The 21651-nt window shown below is 38.2% G+C and overlaps 1 protein-coding gene across 2 annotated transcripts in view; it reads right to left on the reverse strand.

Moving 5' to 3' along the window:
- Positions 1 to 21651, reverse strand: part of ephb4b (eph receptor B4b) — a 28834-nt gene that overhangs the window by 1193 nt on the left and 5990 nt on the right. Inside the window, exons 2-17 of one of the 2 annotated variants that reach the window (XM_056732488.1) lie at positions 18539 to 18609; positions 17934 to 18215; positions 17398 to 17785; positions 15195 to 15350; positions 14710 to 15039; positions 14490 to 14614; positions 14255 to 14414; positions 14081 to 14180; positions 12802 to 12863; positions 12415 to 12528; positions 12008 to 12255; positions 11262 to 11477; positions 9863 to 10012; positions 6032 to 6225; positions 4279 to 4437; positions 3888 to 3960 (exon numbers count right to left, since the gene is read on the reverse strand). In XM_056732488.1, the coding sequence (XP_056588466.1) occupies positions 3888 to 3960; positions 4279 to 4437; positions 6032 to 6225; positions 9863 to 10012; positions 11262 to 11477; positions 12008 to 12255; positions 12415 to 12528; positions 12802 to 12863; positions 14081 to 14180; positions 14255 to 14414; positions 14490 to 14614; positions 14710 to 15039; positions 15195 to 15350; positions 17398 to 17785; positions 17934 to 18215; positions 18539 to 18609 (2828 nt within the window). The remainder of the gene's footprint in view (positions 1 to 3887; positions 3961 to 4278; positions 4438 to 6031; positions 6226 to 9862; positions 10013 to 11261; positions 11478 to 12007; positions 12256 to 12414; positions 12529 to 12801; positions 12864 to 14080; positions 14181 to 14254; positions 14415 to 14489; positions 14615 to 14709; positions 15040 to 15194; positions 15351 to 17397; positions 17786 to 17933; positions 18216 to 18538; positions 18610 to 21651) is intronic. The other variant, XM_056732489.1, reaches the window with a different exon arrangement.

The following is a 21651-nucleotide window of genomic DNA, read 5'->3' on the forward strand; positions in this document are numbered from 1 at the left end:
GATTCTGGCGATGAATTGCCTATTAGATAATTGAGATTCTGGCGATTAATTATCTAATAGATAATTGTGATTATGGCGATTAATTGTCTAATAGAAAATTGGGATTATGGCGATTAATTGTCTAATAGAAAATTGGGATTATGGCGATTAATTGTCTAATAGAAAATTGGGATTATGGCGATTAATTGTCTAATAGATAATTGATATTATTGTGATTAATTGTCTAATAGACAATTGGGATTATTGTGATTAATTGTCTAATAGATAATTGGGATTATTGTGATTAATTGTCTATTAGATAATTAGGATTCTGGCGATGAATTGCCTATTAGATAATTGTGATTATGGCGATTAATTGTCTAATAGATAATTGTGATTATGGCGATTAATTGTCTAATAGATAATTGGGATTATTGTGATTAATTGTCTATTAGATAATTAGGATTCTGGCGATGAATTGCCTATTAGATAATTGTGATTATGGCGATTAATTGTCTAATAGATAATTGTGATTATGGCGATTAATTGTCTAATAGATAATTGTGATTATGGCGATTAATTATCTATTAGATAATTGGGATTATTGTGATTAATTGTCTATTAGATAATTAGGATTCTGGCGATGAATTGCCTATTAGATAATTGTGATTATGGCGATTAATTGTCTAATAGATAATTGTGATTCTGGCGATTAATTGTCTAATAGATAATTGTGATTATGGCGATTAATTATCTATTAGATAATTGTGATTATGGCGATTAATTGTCTAATAGATAATTGGGATTATTGTGATTAATTGTCTAATAGATAATTGGGATTATTGCGATTAATTGTCTAATAGATAATTGGGATTATTGTGATTAATTGTCTAATAGATAATTGGGATTATGGCGATTAATTGTCTAATAGATAATTGGGATTCTGGCGATTAATTGTCTATTAGATAATTGTGATTATGGCGATTAATTGTCTAATAGATAATTGTGATTCTGGCGATGAATTGCCTATTAGATAATTAGGATTCTGGCGATGAATTGCCTATTAGATAATTGTGATTATGGCGATTAATTGTCTAATAGATAATTGGGATTATTGTGATTAATTGTCTAATAGATAATTGGGATTATTGTGATTAATTGTCTATTAGATAATTAGGATTCTGGCGATGAATTGCCTATTAGATAATTGTGATTATGGCGATTAATTGTCTAATAGATTATTGGATTATGTCGATTAATTGTCTAATAGATAATTGGGATTATGGCGATTAATTGTCTATTAGATAATTAGGATTATTGTGATTAATTGTCTAATAGATAATTGGGATTATTGTGATTAATTGTCTAATAGATAATTGGGATTATTGTGATTAATTGTCTAATAGATAATTGTGATTATTGTGATTAATTGTCTATTAGATAATTAGGATTCTGGCGTTGAATTGCCTATTAGATAATTGTGATTATGGCGATTAATTGTCTAATAGATAATTGTGATTATTGTGATTAATTGTCTATTAGATAATTAGGATTCTGGCGATGAATTGCCTATTAGATAATTGTGATTATGGCGATTAATTGTCTAATAGATAATTGTGATTATGGCGATTAATTGTCTAATAGATAATTGGGATTATGGCGATTAATTGTCTAATAGATAATTGGGATTATTGTGATTAATTGTCTAATAGATAATTGTGATTATGGCGATTAATTGTCTATTAGATAATTAGGATTCTGGCGTTGAATTGCCTATTAGATAATTGTGATTCTGGCGATTAATTGTCTAATAGATAATTGTGATTATTGTGATTAATTGTCTATTAGATAATTAGGATTCTGGCGATGAATTGCCTATTAGATAATTGTGATTATGGCGATTAATTGTCTAATAGATAATTAGGATTCTGGCGATGAATTGCCTATTAGATAATTGTGATTATGGCGATTAATTGTCTAATAGATAATTGGGATTATTGTGATTAATTGTCTAATAGATAATTGTGATTATTGTGATTAATTGTCTAATAGATAATTGGGATTATTGTGATTAATTGTCTATTAGATAATTAGGATTCTGGCGATGAATTGCCTATTAGATAATTGTGATTATGGCGATTAATTGTCTAATAGATTATTAGGATTCTGGCGATGAATTGCCTATTAGATAATTGGGATTATTGTGATTAATTGTCTAATAGATAATTGGGATTATTGTGATTAATTGTCTAATAGATAATTGGGATTATTGTGATTAATTGTCTAATAGATAATTGTGATTATTGTGATTAATTGTCTATTAGATAATTAGGATTCTGGCGATTAATTGCCTATTAGATAATTGTGATTATGGCGATTAATTGTCTAATAGATAATTGTGATTATTGTGATTAATTGTCTAATAGATAATTGGGATTCTGGCGATGAATTGCCTATTAGATAATTGTGATTATGGCGATTAATTGTCTAATAGATAATTGGGATTATTGTGATTAATTGTTTTATAGATAATTGGGATTATTGTGATTAATTGTCTATTAGATAATTAGGATTCTGGCGATTAATTGTCTAATAGATAATTGGGATTATGGCGATTAATTGTCTAATAGATAATTGGGATTATTGTGATTAATTGTCTAATAGATAATTGGGATTATGGCGATTAATTATCTAATAGATAATTGGGATTATGGCGATGAATTGCCTATTAGATAATTGTGATTATGGCGATTAATTGTCTAATAGATAATTAGGATTCTGGCGATGAATTGCCTATTAGATAATTGTGATTATGGCGATTAATTGTCTAATAGATAATTGTGATTATTGTGATTAATTGTCTAATAGATAATTGGGATTATTGTGATTGTCTATTAGATAATTAGGATTCTGGCGATGAATTATCTGTTAGATAATTGAGATTCTGGCGATGAATTGCCTATTAGATAATTGTGATTATGGCGATTAATTATCTATTAGATAATTGGGATTATTGTGATTGTCTATTAGATAATTAGGATTCTGGCGATGAATTATCTATTAGATAATTGAGATTCTGGCGATGAATTGCCTATTAGATAATTGTGATTATGGCGATTAATTATCTATTAGATAATTGAGATTCTGGCGATGAATTGCCTATTAGATAATTGTGATTATGGCGATTAATTGTCTAATAGATAATTAGGATTCTGGCGATGAATTGCCTATTAGATAATTGTGATTATGGCGATTAATTGTCTAATAGATAATTGGGATTATTGTGATTAATTGTTTTATAGATAATTGGGATTATTGTGATTAATTGTCTATTAGATAATTAGGATTCTGGCGATTAATTATCTAATAGATAATTGGGATTCTGGCGATTAATTGTCTAATAGATAATTGGGATTATTGTGATTAATTGTCTAATAGATAATTGGGATTATGGCGATTAATTATCTAATAGATAATTGGGATTATGGCGATTAATTGTCTAATAGATAATTGGGATTATGGCGATTAATTATCTAATAGATAATTGGGATTATGGCGATTAATTGTCTAATAGATAATTGGGATTATGGCGATTAATTGTCTAATAGATAATTGGGATTCTGTCGATTAATTATCTAATAGATAATTGGGATTCTGTCGATTAATTATCTAATAGATAATTGGGATTCTGTCGATTAATTATCTAATAGATAATTGGGATTCTGTCGATTAATTATCTATTAGATAATTGGGATTATGGCGATTAATTGTCTAATAGATAATTGAGATTATGGCGATTAATTGTCTATTTAAATACTTTGTTTAATGATTAATTACAATTACTTTATTCAATTAATAAAATATAGATACATTATTAAATGTGAAGATTCAGTAAATGTGACCTTAACCATTTTAACAGAAAAAACAGAGATATGAGGATGATGTCGTCTTGCTGTGTAGATGCCGCACATTTGGTGTAACCTAACCCACCAATACAAAAATAGAAAATCTGATTCAAGTCAAATGATAAGGACATGGCATTCGAACGTATCTGAAAAAATTGTGATGAGATGATTATTTAATAAATGTGGAAGCGCTTAAACTCAACACTTCTGTAGCCACAGTTTCTTTACAGTCAATAGTTCCACCTACTCGATGACATCACACACGTTGTAAAAACCTAAAGTGATTGTCAGATAACATGGCTTTGACAAGTCCTTGCATTCTGGTAGAGTCATGTTGTAAAAGACAAAATAAATAAATATAACACAGGTCATGTGATTCACGTGTGTGACTCACTCTGTACAGATGTGTGATATGAGCTCGATGGAGGTGAATCCGGCCTGCAGGAATCTTTCTTCATATCTCTCCATCTTAATGGCTCTGAGCCAATCAGAAACTGACCTGCACTGAGACAGAGGTGGCAGAGGACGCTGGTCCAGCAGAGGGTGAGACGGCCTGAGAAACAGACAGAGAGAGACAGGATATGATGTCACAGTCCATCAGACAGTGAGATAATTGACTCTACTCTACAGCAGATGAGGTCATGGGAGAACAGGGGCCGGTTTCATAAACATAATCAGTTTCCACAAAGTGTTTGTCTGAGCATAGTCTGACTAGTTAAAGACTGTCACAGAATATAAATTCAATGTTGTCTTTAGTAAGACAGTCTAAATCACACAGCTTTGTGGAAAAAGTGATACACCGAACAATTAAAAACTAAATGGTCGACAGTAGGCGCTAAACCAAGTTTTTCATTGCCCAAAATATTTGTAGATTAGAGAAATCAAAAACCCTTTCACCGAGCAGATTTAGTGATGACTGCAAATAATAATAAAGAGGAGGCTTGAGAACATTTATAGTCCAGCTCGGTCAGTTACACCAACCGTCAATCATCAACACAAAAGATGAAGCAAAAAAGAAAATATTTCTCTCGAGTGAATTGTTTTGGTCTTCAAAAAAACTCTTCCGTCCCAAATCGTAGTATGTTGAAAAGAGTCTTCCATAGATTCCCGGATGATCTACTACTTCCGTAGCCTGACTATGTCAAACTTCATTCTTCTGCTCAATTTCATTTCTCTTCTGATATAGTAAACCAGCTCCCATATTATCTCCGGGTCCATACCAGCCGTCCAACCATAGATCATAGGGCGGGCTGATAGCCGTGATGTAGACACTAAGAGCCGAATTTAAGATTGTAGTTTAGGATAGGAAAATCTAAAACAAGACATGGGATGCTATTCGATCTGTTGTGGAGAATATTCCCGGGATTTTCCAACTGATAAACACTCAAAATGCACACTTAATGCTACACACTAAAATGTATATACTTTCCATAACAAAAACACTTCATACTGCAGTGTGTGTGTTTTAATTGACAGAGTCATACTATAGGAACATCATAGACATATGTTATATGTGTGGCACTTGGGCTCAAGTTTAAATTCATCTGAAACCTTTCATCTTCCCCACAGACACACATTTATATCAGAGAAAAAGAGAGAGCAATGTTCAGGATACAGCAGTGAAGGTGATTAACTTCCATTTCAGCCTCCCACCCTTAACACTTCCTAACACACACACACACAGAGGTTTGTTTGAGTATACTAGTGAGGACATTCCATAGACTTCCATTGGTTTTTTATAAGGCTTTTGATCGATTCTATCCCCTAACCCTCTATTAAATCTAAAGAAAAACACTATTTGAGTCTTTTTATTGAGTGAGGAACAGTCAAATGTCCTCTCACAAGTGGCTTCACACATATTTCACTGAGGTGCTGAGGACATTTGGCCCTCTTATATATAGCTTAACCAGCACACACACACACACACACACATGTCGGGTGGATGGTCTCGTATCAGGTGACTACAGTGGTTTGTGGTGGTTTGCTGACATCAGCAATCAGGTTGTGTGTGATTTGTCATCTCATGTTAAAGTGTAAATCATTGTTTTGATAGGCTGCTGTCATAACTGTGGGTGGAGTTAACATCTGAATCGTCGCACACGTGACAATTCAGAAGCTGTACGTGTGAATAAGTATGAGGTACAGACCCGTCTGTGAGGCGTCCCGTGATCTTGAGGGAGGTGGGGTTACGGATAAGTCTGTCCAGAGCTGAGACAATGGCGCAGAAACGCGGCCGGGACGATCTCTCCTTCTGCCAGCAGTCCAACATGAGCTGATGGAGAGATGCAGGGCATTCTGGGGGAGGAGGCAGCCGATAATCCTGCTCGATAGCATTTATTACCTACACACATCACAAACAAACCTTCATTTAGCTGGACAGCAAAAACACACGTTATGTTAGTAAACATAATTTCATCTGCTTAGATATGTGTTTCTCAGATGTCAGTTGTCATGTCACTAGTGAGACGCTACGGTTCACTCAATACACTTCATATACAGACAAGGGTGCAAAGGGGCGAAATATTCACTGTAAATTTGTGGAAACTTTTCATGAGAACTTCATCTGAGGAATTTTGGAAATATTCCAAGCTTGAAATTTACAGGAGTTTTTGGGAATTATTAAGTAATGTAAGATTTTTTTTAAATAAAAACATTCATAATCTGACAAGTCTTCAAGATAATACAGAATATTTTACACTTTTGTCTGATTTAATTATAAGTAGCAATTTGATTCTGAAAAAAATAAAATATTTTGTGACAAACATATTTTAGAGGTAATAAATATTTTACAATTCATGCAAATGAATAGACATCAGCTAGATGAATAAATACTCCTCAATCAGCATGCTTGTTACAACAAACTAGGGATGGGCATTTAACGCAAAAAAAATATTCGTAGATCGACGAGAACTATTCGAAGATTATTCGAAATTCGCACCCCTCCCCCACATGGACGCATTTACAGTATAACACACATAAACAGAGAGAGAGACCATTTACGCTTTAAATCCGTGATGACACACTTCTTTATTTATTATGGAATAAGCAATCTTACATCAAGCTATACATTAAGATAACGCGCTGAAAAATTAATATATTAACAACTGAATGACGGCACTTATTAACAGTCCGTCGATCAGCATCAACCGCTCATAATGCTAGAACATTACCTTGTAAAATATGAGCATGCACATTAATACCAACTAAAAAAAAACTGTGTGATTGATCAAGGAAAATATAATAAAGCCATAAAGATTTTAGACCAGACTTAACACGAGTTAAAACATATTAACTGAATGACGGCATTTATTAACAGTCCGGAACGATTTCATGAATTAACAGCTCAAAAGGCTTCAGTTTCTATTGTCATGAAACAGTTTCTGCAGTCTGGCAGTGATGGTTTTTCTAGACTAACAGTAAACTCGGGCTGTACAAACTCCATAATATTGTTAAAACCCTCTCCTCCGACAAAGCCGATCGGAAGCATATCCTTATCGATCATTTTTGTAATTAAAGCCGTTATTTGCTCCGTCCGTCTGGCATCCAGATTAGTTGGTCTGACCATAAACTAGCAACTGATTGCTGACCTGTGGATGGACCCGCTGGGTGCTTCGCTCTCAGATGATTGTGCATCGTAGTTGTTGATCCATGATAAACCAGCTTTACATTGCTGAGTTTGCACTGAACTTTATTCTCATTCATTTTATTGAAGGACCCCCACACACAGAACACATTTTTGACACCGTCTCAATTTATCGTATCTAAATATACAACACGGATTAGCACAATTACTTTATATTGTTGGCACTCAGTTCAACATGTAAACATAATGTAATTATCATACTTAAAGACGCTTGTTGGACCAAATAAAGTTGCTATTGACTTGTCTTTCAGGCTCAAGCGGCTGCCAAATCCCGCGATGAAAATTTGAGAAGCAATCATCAGAAAAACGACGAGCACATAACACAAGGTTGGAATTGTACTGCAGAGTTATTGTGGAAAAAAAAATGTAACCACTGATCCTTACACATCTGTTGCACAAAACACAACGTCTCCTCGACACATTTTATTCGCAATACTACCTGAAATGCTAGTGGGCAGGTCAGAGTGTTCCTATTTCGCATGAAGGCGGGGATTGTACCGATGCGTTACACTGTGACGTATCAATGTTACACTCAAAAGATTTGAAAGCCTAACGATTTGTTTGTGCGGTTCGGAGTCGACTCCTTATTTAACAACTTTGCAATTGGTTAACATTGAAGGAAAGCTACATTCCACACTTCGATGCCGGTAATTTTATTGGACTCATGAAACCTGCTCTTTAATACATTAATAAATCCATTAGAAATTAATACAAATCATGGTTTATGATTAAATTATTTGTATTGGATATGTGAACTCTCTTTCCACATCAAAGCACATCTTTTATAAGCTACTTTCTTCCTTCATTTGTAGTGAATCAACTCCTATAAGAGAACACAATTCATTTAATATCAGTGAGTGTTTTTGGGCCCGTCCTTTGTTGTTTGATGAACATTATAAGCAGAGATCTTTATTATGCTGCTGGCCCTTTAAGAACTCGGCAATATACTGGAACACACATGTGTTTTGTTTCCCAAAACCGAATACCTTCAAAGTTTCTTGTTAATGTGAGAATTTTGACATTATTTCGTCATATCTCAAACAACCCGTGAGACATGAAGGCGTTTAGTGATAAATCTTCATGACAGCTGCATTGATACACGTTTGGCTCATATCAATAGCGAATTCAACAGTATTTAGTGTGATGTGTAACGTTTTGTATGCTTTGCAGTATTGTTAGAGAGCTTTATACAATAGTTCAGTGCTTAAAGTTTAAACACGTGTTTCCTGCATTAGCTTCACATAAATACAATACTTGCAACACATTTCGTTATGTTTGCTGTTTTGTACCTTAGCAGCGAAAATTCTTGTATTCTGCATAGGTATTTTAGTTGCAAGATTGAGCACTTCATTCGCTTGCTCTTTCGGACCTTCGTCTCTTAAGTGTGTATTACATCTTTGGGGGTGGGGATACTGATAGATGAGATTTACATTTACATTCAGTCATTTGGCAGACGCTTTTATCCAAAACGACTTACAGTGCACTTATTACAGGGACAATCCCCCTGGAGCAACATGGAGTAAAGTGTCTTGCTCAAGGACACACTGGTGGTGGGTGCTGGGATCGAACCAGCAACCTTTGATTTACCAGTTCAGTGGTTTAACCCACTAGACCACCATCCAGATGAGTGAGGGTAGACGAAATGAGTGACTGAATGTCCCACCGTGTATTTTTATAGCTTTTGCGTTATCTCACAAAACTTTTGCGTTCCAGCGAGAAACATTGCGTTCGCTCGCAAACATATTTGCGTTATCTAGCAAAATATTCAAAAGTCCTGTTATTCCGCTCCGTACATTACTAATGGAGCAGTTCATACTAGATTCTCGTCATTTGTGTTTTAAGAACGTTTAGCCCACAAGTTTATATAACCAATGTTTACGGAGCTAGTCTCAAACTCAGCCTGCAGGACATTAAACATGAAGTGTTTGTCCGAATTCAAAAAGTTTTGCGAGATAACGCAATTTTTCTCGGGGGAACGCAAAGATTATAAAGAAAAAACTTGTCGCAGTGGAAGGAAAAATAGTCGCCAAAGGCAAACATTTAGTCGCAGTCTAGAGCCCTGCCAGAAGTCCTAACATGTTAACTCGCTTCTGGGTTTTGCATCACCAAGATTAACCTGCAAGATTTTTATTCAGCTAGATTTCAGTTCCCTGTTATAGGGTAACCTGCAATTTTGTAAATTCGTTGTTTATTCCCATTAATTCCCATATATTCCTGTTAATTCCCATGGAAAGATTCCAGCCTTGAAAATTTTGCAACCCTAATAGAGACTTATGTGGAAAAAACACATAAACAAGAATAAAAGATATATATTTTTGCACACACACACACTTACGTCCTGGTTGCTCATGTCCCAGTACGGTCTCTCTCCGAATGACATCACCTCCCACATGACGATGCCGTAACTCCAGACATCTGATGCTGATGTGAATTTACGGAAGGCGATGGCTTCTGGAGCCGTCCAGCGGATTGGAATCTTGCCACCCTGAGACACACGCGGGTAGAGTGAAGGTCACAGGATGCAACATACACTTTATACAATAGAAATATCATTATGAGTCTAGTGAGAGCCCACAAAAACTCTGTTCTGTGTGTTAGGGATGCACCCATATGTGAAAACCGATATATGGTCGATATATCGTATATAAATAAAGCAAAGGCAAAAGCAAAACGTGGACAACTGTTTTAATGTAAAAAACAATCTCTGCGGGAAATCCTGTACATGCCTACTTTACACCACTTAATGATTCTTTAACCTTCAAACTAGGGCTGTGCAATATGGACGAAATAATCACATTCCGATTTTTATAAGGAATATTGCAATTGCGATTTTATTTGCGATTTTGGTAATTGTTTTACTTTTTTAAGCATGTAACATTCTAAATGTATTCAGTGCACCAGAAGTGCATAACAAAACATTCCACAATGGAATAACATAGTATTAACAGTAATACAACTTTAAATAAATGTCTTTAAAACAGACAACATAAAATAAATTCTGGTTAGTTTGTATTAATCTTCGGAAACCGTCTTTACTGACTTCGGGAATTTCTTTGTGGCGTTTTGATCCTTTCTCATAAGGCGTTACGCCTGCAAATGCTTCAACGATGGATACTTGTTCAGCCTGGCTTTGATTTGTGCTTTTGTTAGGTTCGACGGACTTTGTTGACATGCATTGATCATATAGTTTTTTATGCCGCTGTTTTAAGTGTTGGAACAGGTTTGTTGTATTGCCCTGTTTCGTTGCAATAAACATTTCACAGATCTTGCAGATTACCTTGCTCTCTGACACATCTTCTCTCCTTAATCCAAAATACTCCCATACGACTGATGTTGAATTTCTATTTGGCAGCAAATCCATATTCCATATTTTATATCGATTCCTCCCGTTCGCCTATTCTGTTCTTGTCCCTCTCAGCTTTTTTCGTATTTTGCACAGTTCGCAGAGGGAGCTCTGATTGGTTAACATCTTAAACATGCGCACAACACCGTTTTAGTATTCTGAGTTATAAATTAATTAATAAAATCGTAGCTTTGTGCGATTTAGAAACCGCATGTGCTCAAATCGCATTTTTTTTTGCTATTGCGATTAACTGCACAGCCCTGCTTCAAACTTAAAGATAGATGTTCCTCCAGAGCAGCTAGAGAAGTGTTCTTAATATCCACATGTGTCCAGAAAGAAAACATTCAGACAGCAGTCAAATTCTAATGTGCTTTTGTGTGTTAGTTCTCACCAGTGAGCTGGTGTATGTGGGGTCAGATGAGTTCTCTGTCAAGAATCTGGACAGGCCGAAATCAGACACTTTACACACCAGGTTGCTGTTGACCAGTATGTTGCGTGCTGCCAGGTCACGATGAACAAAACTCATCTCTGACAGATATTTCATTCCTGACGCGATCCCACGCAGCATTCCCACTAACTGAATGTTAGTGAACTGACCATCATTTAACTGCAGAGAGAGAGATAGAGAGAGAGATACAGAGAGAGAGAGAGAGATACAGAGAGATACAGAGAGAGAGACAGAGAGATACAGAGAGAGAGACAGAGAGAGAGACAGAGAGATACAGAGAGAGAGAGAGAGAGAGAGAGAGATACAGAGAGAGATAGAGAGAGAGAGAGAGAGAGATACAGAGAGAGAGACAGAGAGAGAGAGAGAGAGAGAGAGAGAGAGATACAGAGAGAGAGAGAGAGAGATACAGAGAGAGAGAGAGAGAGATACAGAGAGATACAGAGAGAGAGACAGAGAGATACAGAGAGATACAGAGAGAGAGAGAGAGAGAGAGAGAGAGAGAGAGAGAGGACAGAGAGAGAGAGAGAGAGAGAGAGAGAGAGTGAGAGAGAGTGAGAGAGAGAGAGAGAGAGAGAGAGTGAGAGAGTGAGAGAGAGAGAGAGAGAGAGATACAGAGAGAGATACAGAGAGAGGTGTGATGAATACCACTGAAGTGTGATCAGGCTACATACAGATGAAGAGTTACTGACCCTCAGGAAGGAATCCAGCGCTCCGTTCTCCATGTACTCGGTGAGGATCATGACGGGACAGGAAGCTGTGATCACTCCCTCCAGGTGAATGATGTTGGGATGCTGGAACTGACCCATAATTGACGCCTCAGACAGGAAGTCCCGCCTCTGTTTGTCTGTGTAGCCGCCCTTCAATGTCTTAATGGCCACATAGTTTTCTTTCTTACCAGGAACCTTCAAGCGGCCACGACACACCTCACCGAACTCACCTGCACACACACACACGCGTGAGAACTGAGTGACATCATGAACGCTATCACATTCAAACACAATGCTGTTATATGAGACAGGTGTGTGTGTCTCATGTTAGCTGATGAAAACACACGCACACACACAGACCTGCAGAGAACAATCACACAAACTCTTACCGGCACCAATAACCTCCTCGATTTTGACCAACGACACGTCGATCTCTTTGGCGAATTCCCTCACAGCCTCGTTTGGATCCTCGTATGTAAATGGATCGATGTAAACTTTGATCCCTGTGAAAACCGCAGACAAACACACACTCAAACTCATGACTGATTTCCTAACAAACACTATCAGATGAAAATAAAGCACAAGTATCAGACGAAACATTTCTTTATTTTCTAGAACTTTAGGATAAAAACAACAAGCACTCAGTCAATCCAATCTCAGCTTCTATTGATGTGTTAAAGTCTGGAGCAATGCATCGTGGGATCACTTCCTGTTCTTCTTCAGTCAGAGGAAAGCATGAGTGTTATTGATGTGAGGAACAGAGACACAAAACTCACCTTGACCCATCAGAAACTGACTGCTCTTATCAGGATCCGGATCCCTCATCCTGCTCGAGCGCCTGAATAACACACACACACACGCAAACACAGACAGACACACACAGACACACCGAAGCACACAGACACACAGACACACACAGACTGAGTGTGAGACGGTGATTTGAGTTTATTTTAAAATAAATAAATATTCCCAAGTAACAGTGTGATGATCTTATTCTGCTGGATAAGAGTGTTTATATTTGATAAGATTACAGAGAAGGTGTGTGAAGTGTGTGTATGTCGGTGTGTGTGTGATGTATGTTGTTTGACAGAATTCTTGTCTCATGACTCGTGCAAGTTTCTGTTGTGTGAGGACACCCTGCAGCTGTCTCTTTGTATCTCTCTCTCATGTCTCCTGAGATTTTTCAGATGAAATAAGACTTCAGTAGTGCCATGTAGTCCGCGTGAGTGTGCGTATGTGTGTGTGTATAGGGGGGTCAAAATCAAAACCCCCTTTTCATAAATCCAGAGACGGTAATTATCATTATTACTAACATATACAAACTTTGCATTAGAAACAAAATTCAAAGGACACAAACAATGTGCTTTATAAATATCAACTGTTGTGTTATTGATTTGACATATTTATACAGAATTACTGAAAGTAAAATATTAAGTGAATATTTGTAATATAAAGATGACTCGCTGCTCATCTGAATACTGCGTGTTATTAGTTTAACAGTTGCTATCTGGAAATAACATACCATGGAAATTCAGGACTGACCAATCAGAGTCAAGTATTCCTGTGAGCCACATAATAAAGCTAGATTCATGCGTGTGTGCGCATGTGCTCCAGAGGTCAGATTCATTGTTCCAGTAGAAGTCTGTATGGAGACAACACTGGGTGGACACATCCTGTTCCCCTCACACACACACGTGCACACACGTGGACACACCCACACACACTCTCTCTCTGTCCTGAAACTGCCCAACATGTGTCCTAATTCTGAAGATTGAGCCAAACTTTCAGCAGCTTGACTGTGCCATGTTTTAGTGCTCATATCATGTCTGTTTAAGGGGCGTGTTACAAACATCATTCTGTGTGTGTGTGTGTCCGAGTACTGTACAACTGTAAACAACAACAACACTGCACCGTCACTCTGAATGCACTGTCCGTGTTTACTGCTTCATGTCAACATTAATTAGAGACACGCATACTGCTTCAGCCACACTGCATTGTGGGTATTGTGACCCCTGATTAATACATCATCACATTCATTCATGTTCTTCACCTTACCTGAAACAAAACACAGCGACAATCACCACGGCAACAAGAACCAGCAGGCCCACAGCAACCAGCACACCAGTGAGCAGCAGATGAGACGGAGGGACCTCAACTGTACAGAGACGAGACATGTTATTGCTGATAGACGGCAGGTGTGTATGGGTGTGTGTGTGTGTGTGTGTGTACCATCAGGAAGCGTGCTGATTGTGGTGAAGGGACTGAAGTGGCCGTATCCCGCGGCGGTCCGAGCTCTGACCTGCACCTGATATTGCGACGCACGAGCCAGACCATTCAGAACCACAGAGTTACTCCTGCTGCTGACATACTGCCAGCCATCATCATGACCCTAAACACCGCAGGTCAAAGGTCAGAATGGTATCGACACACACACAACATGTTTGTCTACATGTTTCTTTGTCACCTTTATACTGTATCTCAGCTGATACTCCAGAACACTATGATGAGTCTGTGAGGGAGACCCCCAGCTGAGGGAAACGGTCGTCTCAGACGCTTTAGTCCTCTTGATGCCTGACACAGGCACAGCCACTACACACACACAAACACACACACACAGATACATGAAACGGCCTATAACACATCAGCAGGGTGTGTTTTCGTCGAGCAGTCGAACAGCATCTCACCATCTCTGCTGGTGGTGATGTTAACTGTGGTGGAGGCGGGGCTCACATGGCCGACGGCGCTCACACCATTCTGAGCAAGGACCGTGAGCATGTAGGTGGTATGTGGGAGGAGCCCACGGATCACCACCCCCCGCCCACTTATGCCCACCTGCCCCGGTCTGTAGGTGACGCCATCTGCACACGGAACACAGGACGACCCTCCGCAGCGCTCGCACTCGATGCTGTAAGTGAGATCAGAGCGACCGCCACGGTCCAGAGGTTCAGACCACTCCAGAGTCACCACCGTATCATTGACCTGAGCGATGATGCTGCGCGCCTCAGTCGGAGGTTCTGTACAATAACAAACGGTCAAATTAATGAGTTTCTGTGTGTGTGTATGTATACGTGTCTGAATGAATGTGTGTGTGAGTGTGTCTGTATGTATACGTGTGAGTATGAGTGTATGTGTGTGTGTGTGTGTGTGTGTGTGTGTGTCTGTGTCTTACTGGAGCAGGCTGTATCAGGGAGGTCATTGGCTGCTCTGTAGAATCCTGGACGACACAGACACACACTGGAACCCAGCGAGTGTGTGTTGCTGTTCTCTGGACAAACACGACACAAACCTCCACTGACAGATGCTTTATACTGACCTGATCCACACGCTACACACACACAGACAGAAGAATACACACTGAATCAAACACACACACACACACACAATGTACTATATGATATGACACACACACAGTTCTCATCAATAACAATATTTACCATAATATATCATCTGATAACACTGTCAGACTGAAGAGCAATGACAGAAGAAAACAAGAGGGTTCAATCATTACATTGAACATGATGTTAGCTTTAAATGAGAAGACATGTTTTATCTGACTTCACAAAACATTAAAAGTCATGCAGGCCTGTAGTGTGACCTCATCACATCACTGAACATCTCTAGAAGATCAGCAAACCTCTCCAATATTAGAAGAACAAGAAAACATGTAATAAAGAGTTCAATACAGCTGTCAGATCAAACAGAAATCTGAGTCACACTTTATGCTGCTTTCAGCTAGTGCCACATATTCAAACAGAGCAAATATTCACACCGTGTCCAATAAGTCCATCTTGATTCTCACGCAGCTTTATACACTACAGGCTGTTTAAACTTCATCAATTACTGAAAGAGTAACTTAATCAAATCCTTTCAACCCGCTCCGCTTGCATCTATTGTTTATGTGTGTAAAGTGACAGAAATTTAAATGTATTTAAAAAACAATTTAAAGCACTCAAACGAAGACAGGAAGTAATTTTGGATGACATGAGATCGAGTGATGTTTGGTTACTCCTTCAACATTAATAAGAAAAATGCACAAAAACAACCCAGGAAGCTAAGCACAACACACACTTTAAATAAATACAACATGTGCACAAAACACTACTGCAAATAAAACCCTTCATCTGAAACACACCAATGTGTGTGTGTGTGTGTGCGTGTGTTTGGTAAACGGTTGGTTAAACACACTTAATGTGGTCTCAGGCCCCCAGTGACCTGCCTGTTGTCATCAAATAATAGAGTCAGACGGGGTGTTACACACACACACACACACACACACACGCACACACACAAAGGGAAGGCCAATACAAAGAGCAATTAGTACAAACAACTTCAGCCACCTGCTGCAGCCTGTGTGTGTATGTGTGTGTGTTGCCCTAACCAAATTAATTGATAAAAATCAGTCAAAGCTTCCCATTGCTGACATCATCAAAGTTGAAATCTTTCATAACTAAAGTAAATATTGTGATATTGTCAATGACAGTGTTTGCGTATGCATATTGACAACAAAAACACACACACAGCAAAGAAATGTGAGAAAACAGAAACATAAGAAGGAAGACAAAAAAGAGAGTAAAGAGAGAGAGACTGATACTGTTAAGACTGTGAGCATGTAAGTCAGCTCATATTACCCATAATCCTCAGCCACACCCCAGAGACCCATTCCTACTCATTAAAAGAGCATTTCATCAAACTTTATTAAAAAAACATCAACTCTCTCTCTCACACGCGTGCAGTAGAGCTGGAGTGAACTGTATAAACACAGCTGGTGTACATTGAGAACATTGACACACACGCTCATGTGGAAATCACATCCAGACTGATGACTTTCCTCATTAGAGACAGAGAGACAAACACACACGCACTCACACACACACAGACACAAGCACATAGCACATAGCACACAGCACACGCACATGCACACAGACAGACAGACAGACAGACACACACAGAGATTTTGCACTTTAAGATGCCCTACACACATCACACCTTCATTCTATTTTATTTTATTTTATTACTTTATTTATTATTTTATCAACTTTTTTTCGTTTGTTTACATTCTTACACTATTTGTACGAAGCCCAGCTATAAATGCTTCGGTAATTCCAATGAATACTTTTGTCATGCTAAAAAGAGACACACACACACGCACACGCTCACACACACATGCACGCACACAAAGAGTGTACACACCCTACAGACTTTTCAAAGCATTTGAAGACATCAGGAGTTTTTAAGACCGTAAATAATTAGAATTCTTAAAGTAAGTGAACGTGTTGACACATGTGAGTAACTCTATTCAATGCTATTCCTCTGGTAAAGCACTTTAACCCATTTTAACGGGTGGAGGGGTCTGAAGTGAATGATCGACTCACCTCTGCACCGATCAGAGTCCACCGGCTCGTACCCTGGTTTACACGCACACGAGGATGACGGAGGCCCCACCCACTGTCCGTCCTCCCCACAGAACATGGTGGGTGGCTGTGGATTCTCTCCCGTGGAGATGGAGTTCTCCACACACACACCCTCGGCCTGCTGCACCAGCGAATGAGGGAGCGTTTCAGGGAAGGAGGAAAAGCTACGGGTGACGGCAGGGCATTTTTTGAAGAAGGCCCTGATGGACAGCAGGGCCATACACGCCCCCTGAGCCTGGAAAGCCAAATAAAAGCCCTTCTTGGACAGAGGGCCCACGCGCACCGTCTTCACATTGGACTTCCGCTCTCCCCCACGTCGCAACAGGAAGTCAGCCGCAATGGTGTCCACCTGCAGCCCCAGAGAACCCTGTTAGTTACACAGCAACACTGTCTCTCGCTGGATTTCTCATGATACCATCTCTCTCTGATTCAGACACGTGTGTCACTACGGCTTGAGTGCTCGCGGATCCGATATGATTGTGCGCGTGTTAGCGTACCTTACTGTAGGGGTTATCCATCCACGCCGGGTGTGTAGGGGTGGCGTTGTCCTCATCGCTCTGGTAGTAAAAGAAGTTAAATGTCTCTTTGCATGAGCGGTAGCTGGACGGCATGGCAGAACATTCCATCATGGTGAAACGGATCTCCACGTAGACCTGAGACGCCCCGCGCCGCGGGATAAACTTTGTCCTGAGCCAGTGACTCACTGAAATCTCTGTTGGACAAATCTGAAAGGTGCGGACGCTGTTTCCCTCTTCATCCAAACCGCTCATCTCCTCCCACTAACACAACCACAGGACACACATTCTATACAGCTCAAAATCATTTCAATCTTCTTCATGTACATAATCCTGATCTCACTGTGAGCTCTTTGTCCCTTACAAGAGATTTAGTGGAAAAAAATGTTTGTTGTCAATCAAAACACACCGATGTTACAAACGTTCTCTGACTTTTCAACCACTCATTACATGGAGAACAATTCCTCATGCAGAAAATGAATGCTAGACACAGTTTTCTATTTCTCTCGTCGCGTTACCAAAGGATTTGATTTTCATTTAGGAGTTTTTAGTTTGAAAGTATTGAGATATGTGTGTGTGTGTGTTACCTCAGGGTCACTGGTGGGATGAACGGTCCATCTCAGATCAGATGTTTCTAGCTTTGTGTTCATCAGCACCTCTGACCAACAAACAGACACAGAGAGAGAGAGAACACAGAATTACCAGACTTTCTCACACACTTCATGAATTTATGAGGAGGTTTTATTGTATATATCCAAAAACACGTCTGGTTTCAGAACGCTGATTCTGAAGAAACAGACCTCTGCCAATTATAACCCAATGAGCTAGCTAGTGCTGCCCCAAATATTTCGAATACCTTTAGATTGGTCAGTAAGTCGCAATTTTTTTTTATTAAAAAACTATTATTAAATTGTTATTAGATTAAGTCTCTAACCACTGTAAAGTGACCTTTACTTGTGATACTCGACTGTTGTGCTTTTCTTTTCATCACTTAACTTTGAACACGTTTTTCTCCAAATTCCGCTTGTGCACATCATAGCGCTTCAGTCGACCTCAGCCATAACTTTAGTTACATACACAAGATATGAGCAAAATATAAACTGATTTGGAAAGGGTTGAATATGGTATCAAAAACTGTAATAGGCCTATAGAAATTTGCACCATGTGTTGGGTTTTCTAAGATCTTATCACATATGAACATAAACATTAATAGATAAATATATAAATGAATATAAATAATAACGGCTTTATTGGGCATTCAGTTGTATTAAAATACAACAAGTTCCGAGACGCAGGTACAGCGTGATGACGTCACGAACATACTAATTACCACCTAACACCACCTTGCACCCTAGTGACGGGTAATAATAGATTATGACAGATTTTTTACAAGCCTGTCAGTCAAAAGGTCTGTACGTTTGAAAATGCGTGTGCTGCAGTCAGACAGAGAGGTGAGCAGCCTAAAGCCGTCAGTTAAACAGAGTGGATGATGAGAGAAGATGAAAAGAACGATTGACAACTTTTTTTGTGAATAATGTTAAGTTAAGGCCTGATCCGTCTGAAAATCATAAGCAATGCTCTGACACGGAGCCGTCAACCTCCCAGGTTATGTCAAGCCCTGGTCCATTTATCTTGAGATCTTTTAAGTTTAAATTTCAGTTATGTGAAGCACTTTAAGCACCAACACTTTTTCAGTAAGTTACCTTTCTTGAAGATTTGTGCTTCAAATAAAGAACTTAGTGTTGATCAGATTGTTAGTTAATCATTTACATTTCAATTTTGCCTAAATGGACATTTAAAAAAAATATTTGAACTGATAAAATCAGTTAAATGTTAAATACGTTAAATGTGATGCGGTCGAAAATTTGGGTGCACCTAACACCAGAGCAAAAAGTTAGTCTAGAGCCCTGAGAAGCATACTCCACAGTGTCGGATGTTGCAGAAAGTTGATCCACAGAAGCTGCCCTATATAGAGATCATGACAGCATAAGTACTACAGTCTACAGAGGAAAAGTCAGGCCGAGATATCCCTCCTGATGGCCATTTATGAGGAGTAGCATGCCGAAGAGAAGAATGAAATAAAGATGTAGGTTGAAGAAAGGTTGATTTCGGGACTGTTGACATGGTGGCAAAAAAATGAAGAACGATCTCCAAAGCTCGCTAAAGGAGCTAAACACCTGCCCTGTGTTTCTGTGTTCTATTTTTATTTATTCGTTTTTAAAGAGGTTGTTTTTATTCTGTTTGGAAACTTCAGACTGATTTCTCTATTCGTTGTTTCTGGTCAAGACTCATCCGTCGGCTTTATATGGCAGTTTGCACTTATCTTTCTTCAATGTTTCCATTTGATTTGTATTCGTTTTGTTTAAATTATTTGCTCCACATTTTATTTAAAATATATTTGTTCTAAGCCATTTAAGCAAAGAACGTATAGGCTTTTTATTAGTTTTCCTTGTTTTGAACAAAAAATATTTTTTGTAGCCAGTACTTTTTTATTCTAAGGTTTGGCTTTGCTGCGTTTATTGGTTCATTTTCGTTAATTTCGTTAAAAACATATTTTCTCAGCCGGTAAACCTAGACTATTCTTTTTCTTGTATATATAAGCAAGTAATTATGTAAATTTCATAAATGTGCGATTATTCGACTAATTGCTGAAATGAAGGACTACTAGTCATCTAGGAAAATCTTAAGTCGGGGGCAGCCATAGAGCCAACAGACAACACACGCGCAAACACACACACGGCTCCAGTCGTTTCCTGTTCAATTCTGCTGAAAAAGGATTTCATTGTCATAAAAATCCAACAAAGTCTGACTCCAGGTTCACAGACAACCAACCCGACAGTAAATGTTCAAACACACACACTTTCATCTGTTAGGATAAAACCTTTTGTACTTCAAAACAACACTGTCCATGTAATAAACTTACAAAAAGAATAGGAAGAACATGGGAGGAGAGGAAACATCCATCTATTCTGTCTGTCTGTCCCTCTATTGTGTTCAGTGAAAACACAATCATACCCAAGAGAGAATTCAGAGTCAAAAAAGTCATCGAGTGACATTTCCATTTATTAAACACACACATGCACACACACACACACACGAGCGCTGAAAGGCTGGCAGCATTCCTGCTCATTCCTGAGTATCCATAGAGCGGAACAGCAAAATTACAGCTCACGCTGGACACACACACAAACAGACACACACACACACACACAGACATACACACAGCTCTAATTAACTCGTCACTGATTACAGAGTGATTATGAGTTAAGAGAGGGAAGTCAAATAAGCAGCTATGGAAGCAAATAAGAGACATAATGTTTTGAAATTTAACAACCTATGAATACTTCATTTTGAATTATTTTACTTTGGAAACCATGTATCTGAATTTATTTGTTTCAAATTTACCTCTATGAAATTTAAATATGAAAATTCTTGATTTCCAATTTAAAAACCTGAATTTAATGCTCACAAATTCAGATACAAAAAAAATCAACTTACAGAATTTCAGATAAAATACATTCAGATTGATCAAATTTGATTGCTCTTATTCAGATCTCAAATTTCAAGTTAATACTTTTCAAAGAAAACATCTGTCTAATTCGACTGCTCAAATTCAGATCGAAAAATTCAAGTTAAATATTCACATGGTAACATCCGGGCTAACCAGGATAGGAAAAACATTACATTTAGTCATTTAGCA

This window comes from Triplophysa dalaica, chromosome 20 (genome assembly GCF_015846415.1).
Source record: "Triplophysa dalaica isolate WHDGS20190420 chromosome 20, ASM1584641v1, whole genome shotgun sequence".
Taxonomy (NCBI): Eukaryota; Metazoa; Chordata; class Actinopteri; order Cypriniformes; family Nemacheilidae; genus Triplophysa; species Triplophysa dalaica.